Source organism: Pundamilia nyererei, unplaced genomic scaffold (assembly GCF_000239375.1).
Source record: "Pundamilia nyererei isolate P.nyererei 1_Seehausen unplaced genomic scaffold, PunNye1.0 scaffold00122, whole genome shotgun sequence".
Classification (NCBI taxonomy): domain Eukaryota; kingdom Metazoa; phylum Chordata; class Actinopteri; order Cichliformes; family Cichlidae; genus Pundamilia; species Pundamilia nyererei.
This window is the reverse complement of record NW_005187523.1, coordinates 733,652-738,840: the sequence shown is the minus strand read 5'-3', so window position 1 is coordinate 738,840 and position 5,189 is coordinate 733,652. Positions and strand designations below refer to the sequence as shown.

At 47.2% G+C, this 5,189-nt stretch overlaps 1 protein-coding gene across 4 annotated transcripts in view; it reads left to right on the top strand.

Annotated features, from left to right (window-relative positions):
• slc41a2b (solute carrier family 41 member 2b) overlaps positions 1–4,830 on the top strand; it is a 39,022-nt gene extending 34,192 nt beyond the window's left edge. For all 4 annotated transcript variants that reach the window (XM_005742630.1, XM_005742633.2, XM_005742631.2 and 1 more), the window contains exon 11: positions 2,006–4,830. In XM_005742630.1, coding sequence (XP_005742687.1) covers positions 2,006–2,191 — 186 coding nt within the window. In that variant the 3' untranslated portion in view covers positions 2,192–4,830. The remainder of the gene's footprint in view (positions 1–2,005) is intronic.
• Positions 4,831–5,189: the final 359 nt, after the last annotated feature.

Sequence of the window (5,189 nt, the reverse complement as noted above, 5' to 3'; positions counted from 1 at the left end):
TGGTATTCCCCCGGATAAGCTGGAGGAGGTGGCTGGGGAGAGGGAGGTCTGGGCCTCTTTTCTTAGGCTGCTGCCCCCGCGACCCGGCCCCGGATAAAGCGGATGAAGATGGATGGATGGATGGATGGATTCTTTACAAATCCTACCATGTGGATTCATGGATTTTTTTTTTCACATTCTGTCTCTCACAGTTGGAGTGTACCTCTGGTGCAAATTACTGACCTCTGTAATCATTTTAAGTGGGGGAACTTGCACAATCGGTGGCTGACTAAATACTTTTTTGCCCCACTGTACATACCTGAGTGCCCAGCCCCAGACACCAAGAACCACCAACGCACCGACCCCTGAGGGCATCAGTCACCGGCAGGGAGTGTGGTGAGGGGAGATAGGCCTTGGAGGGCCTGGGAGTTCCCAGAGAGGTGGAGTCTAAGACCCGACCTGACATATAGACACAGACAAACAGGCACACACAGACACAAACATGCATTCCCACCCTCATGCACACATATACAAACACTCAGCACTCACCCAACGTAGGGATTGACCTACATGGACACTGTACATATAATCACACTCCCCAAACAAACTCTATACCCCGGGTCCAGGTAGCCTCGCCCCCAGAGGGGGAAACAGCACCCAGACCCAAGAGATGTTACCCTTTCCTCCGGGGTGGAGGCAAGCAGACCGTCCCAGGCTCCACAGCAGCAGGGGGGCCAATCGGACAGCCAACATCTCCTCCCAGCCCCCCCGCTAGCAGAGAACGGGGGTGTGTGAAGACCCCAAACCTCCCTCCTCTCGCTCATGTGTAGTGTTGCTGCGTGTTGTTCTAAAGTGCATTTAAAACAAGGGAGAGCATGGTGCTGCTGCCAGAGAGCTGCAGGTGTTAGCACGGCCCCTCCCGAGAACCCTCAATGTCTACATGGATTTAAAATTGAGAGGTGGGCACCGGCGCCAGAGGTAGGTTTGAGTACACAGACCGTCCACTGGACTCCGTTAACGTGCCCACCCTCAAGGCCCTATATATGTGTGTGTGTTATGAGAGTGTAAGTAATGTGGATGTCTAAGTTGTGAGATAAAATTGAGGCACAGGTGGCCAGAAGGGGACAGAGGGGGGGGGGGATGTCTCCCCTGCACCCTGGTGACACACCTGCACCCCAAGGCCCTACCTGTGTGGGTGAGTGTGGTGGAGCGGGAAGAGGGAGACAGCTGGGGATGGGGAGGAAATGATGTTAACAGGTCTGCAGTTTGTTCCACGTGGCGTCAGTCGATGTGTCCGAGGTCGACTTCCTGAGGCCCCGATGCTCCGCGAGTGTCCAAGCTGGGTGAGGCGTTAGCCAAAGTGCTAGCAGCATCCTGGCTAACGTGTGCTTTGAGTCAATGTGATATTTTAAGCTGGAAGCGCTTCGGTGAAAACAGAATTCCTTCTTGCACAACGTGCAAAATACCTTATGTGGGTCGACTGTTCCCTCTTATTTTTTTAATGCTCAAATTTCCCACGGAGAGGGCCGAAGCGCGTTTATCATCTTCCACATCGAGTTGATTGGTTCAGCTGCACGTCACTACACACCAGCTGCCCCGTGCGCATGTGCGAAGCTGACTCTACTTGGACAAACTGCCCGAAATGCCTTTATAGAAACATTGCAGGGATTCTGAGTCGCTCTGCACTCCAGGTGTGTTAAAAATTGTAATCCTGTTGCCCGTGATGGCGGATTAATTTTAACACATTAATTTTGACAGCACTAATATTTATATAATCACAACAACAGTTGCCTCGAGGCACTTGTATTGTAAGGTAAAGACCCCACAATAATAATAAGTACGTTCTAATCCTGTAATCGTAGCAAGAAAACAGAGACGCGGGTTTACCATCGTTCATATTATCCTGACAGGGATGATAGATTTTCTGCTGCATGTTTGTCTCAGTGAGCCCACCTGGTATGCGTGTATACTTCCTGCACGCTCTCGATCAAAGCTGCCTTCTAATCCTTCTCTTCTCTTCTTCTAGGTACTCCTGTTGTTGTGTATAGCAGACTGGATGGTGCACTCAATATGGAGGAGCGGCAAAGACCCAGACAGTTTCTCCATCCCTTACCTGACGGCGCTAGGGGACTTGTTGGGCACCGCCCTGCTGGCACTCAGCTTTCACTTCCTGTGGCTCATAGGAGATCAGGACAGCGACGTGGGCGACTGAAAGCGTGCCACTTCTCCGTCTCTAATGCCCTTAAGCCTTGTTGTACTGGCGGTGCTCCCTGTTGCTGGTCAGCACATTCCTTAACTTCACATCCTGGATGAAACTTTTAATCTACACAAGGGTTTAAAAATTGTTCCTGTTTATTTCTACATGCAAACCACATCGTACTCGTTAAATTTCTGTTTTTGTGTAGCGATTGTGACCTGCATCATTTGCACCAAAGCACTGCTGGTCTTGTTCACTGGAGCAGGAAATCACCAGCCATCGCCCACAAACCTGAAGAAACCTTAACTGGTGGACTCTGCAGCCCAGCATCAGTCAGAGGCCTTCAGTGAAAAATTAAAAACATGTCTTATATGTGGAATATATTTTGGGGATTGTGTCTGCCACCATGTCTAGTAAGATCAACAAGTGAAGCCTGACTGTTAGCAGATGAACTCGACTGCTACAGACTCGAGAACAGCTCGAGTCTGTACTGATGGTACGAAACGTTTACCTGTGTACTTTTGTTTTTATTTGTTTCATGGTTTGTGTTGGATTTCTCTGTTCTCTGCATATTTAAGGGACGTTCCTCTCCTGTTGTGCCCGCGTTCTGTGCACCAATCAGCTGTGGGCTGGACATCTGGGGCCGCCTTGTGGTGTGTGGCCTTTTCAGCAAAAATGTAAGCTTCTGTGGTTTGTTTTCAGAGGGCGTCCCCGTGGATCCCACTCTTTCTGATCAGTCTTGTGGAGAGCCACTGCTGTCACTTTTTTACTTTCTCTGTGTTCTCAGTGTTTTGTGGATCGGGGACCAAAACGTCTGCTCAGCACTGATGTTTGTTTGAATTTAAGTTTTAAACCAAGAATCATCTTCTTAAAGATGCTTGTGTTGGAAGGTGAACAGGGGTCAAAACAGATTATGCCACATTGCTGATAGTGGACCTTTGATTAAGTCCTGACCCACAAGCTTAACAGCCACAACCTACCTGGAGCAGTGCTTGGTGGGGGTGGAGGTGTTGGTGGGTTCTGGTCTTTTCTTTTGTTACTATTCCAACACCTATACTCACAAGACTGAAGTGACAGGAAAGGATCAGGTGTTGTTTAATCTAAGATGTGCATGTTTGGTCATGTTGCAGCTGGCTACTTCCAGGGTTAATGTTTATTAAGTTACTCGGTGAGATTACCAGTAACATACCTGTTAGTCTTGGCTGAGATAACATTACATTTACCAAACATATTTAGACCTCACACCGGAAACCTGACAACTGTAAACGGGAAGCCTCAGAAGCTCTGCATAAATTACATACGAGCACTTGAACGCCCTGTGCAGGGACGTTCAGATGATTAGTGCATGTGCACATGCTTCATGTTTCAAACGAGTGAGCAGAGACGTTACTATAATTAGCCTGCGAGTGCACAGGGACACTTTTAATGATACAGCCAGTTTTGAAGTATCAGGAGGTATGAACAGCTGGTCTGACATTCATATATTCAGGATTAATAGTTAGCAGGGAGGGTATTTCTTATGTTGTACATCACTCTTTACTGTCTCAATGTCACGTAAACCTTGGTAACCCACAATGCCAACCACCACACAGCTCCGCCTCCCAGATCAGATCTTGTGCCTGTGTCAGTGCGCCCTCTGACCTCTGTTTGACCTCTCTTCCTCGTGTATGATCACTCTGATGCTGTTTACAATTCCACTGTTTGGAACTTTCCTTCAAAGACCAGCCTGTCCCCGCAGGAACCTGGCAAATGTGGGAACACGGAGCGTTCTCATTACAAGGAGCTCTGTCACCACCGTCTCATAAACAGTGCAGACCGACACGGCGGCTACAGAGTCACAGGTTCAACCACAACAACCGTTCTCTTTGTTGGGAGCCTCACTGCTCCACCTCGGGGCGAACCCAGAGCAGCCTGAGCGTTCGTAGCACCTGTCCAAAAATATGAAATACTTTCATTTGGGTGTATTTTGGGTCACTTTAAATAAAATCATCAAATTTTAGGCTAAAAAAAGAGATTTTTTTCATCCTGTCAATTATGACCCAGAATTAATTTCTGCTTTTTGTTTGTGAGACGAGGTTTGTGAAACAGTGGGACCACTGGCCTCCCACGGTGGATGATCACATGCTGTTTACACGATGAATCATCAGTTCTCAGACTGAACAGCAGGTTTCACCTTGAAAAGATTCTTTTTTCTGAATGTATTGTTTCATTATTCAGAGAGCAGTGATTCAGCTGAGTCAGCCTGATGGGAAATCATTCCCTGTAGCTCCTCCGGGAATGAGACGGGAGATTAAACCCACTCGTTTAAGTTATCCGATGTGCGTATGTGAACGTAGCCAGTGGTCCTCTTTAAACCCAAAATGTGCCTCTCGAGATTTACTGGTTGACGAGGTATTTTTCACTCTGTCACACCATTAATGCAACTTTCTTTCTCCTGTATTGTAACACTGTGCAATGAGCTTCTTTTGTACTCTCAGTTTCTGAAGAGTTTCATTCCAGAACAGCATATCCACCATCCTAACTGTGGGAAACTACATGCAGATATCAGACGCGTTCTCGGATCGGGGCTGTTTTTTGGAATGAAACCCTTTGTTTGTGGCTCATATGGGCCAGAAATGATTCAAAAATAATAAATATCCTTGATTTGAAAAGCAGTTTATTTCTGGGTGTTTTTGTTGAAGCATCATATCAAGCTGACTTCATTTTTGAAGTCAGCTTGTGTATCTTGTATGTCTGAATATGCAGAGAAGAAGAAGAGGCACATGTGACATCCCCCCTTTTTATGTGAGCGAAGCACAATTGAACAGGTTGAGCTTCTTTGCAGCTTACTCCTTTTCATCAGCATCATTGGCTGAGAGAGCAGAAAACAGAGATTCATTTATATGGTCTGCACCAGTTTAATCCCATCAAGACCATCAGGCAGGAAACCCAGCATGATCATATGTGGGTCAACCAAAGAAAACACAGGCAGTGTGAACGTGAGAATATTTGACAGTTACTATCTGGGTGTGCC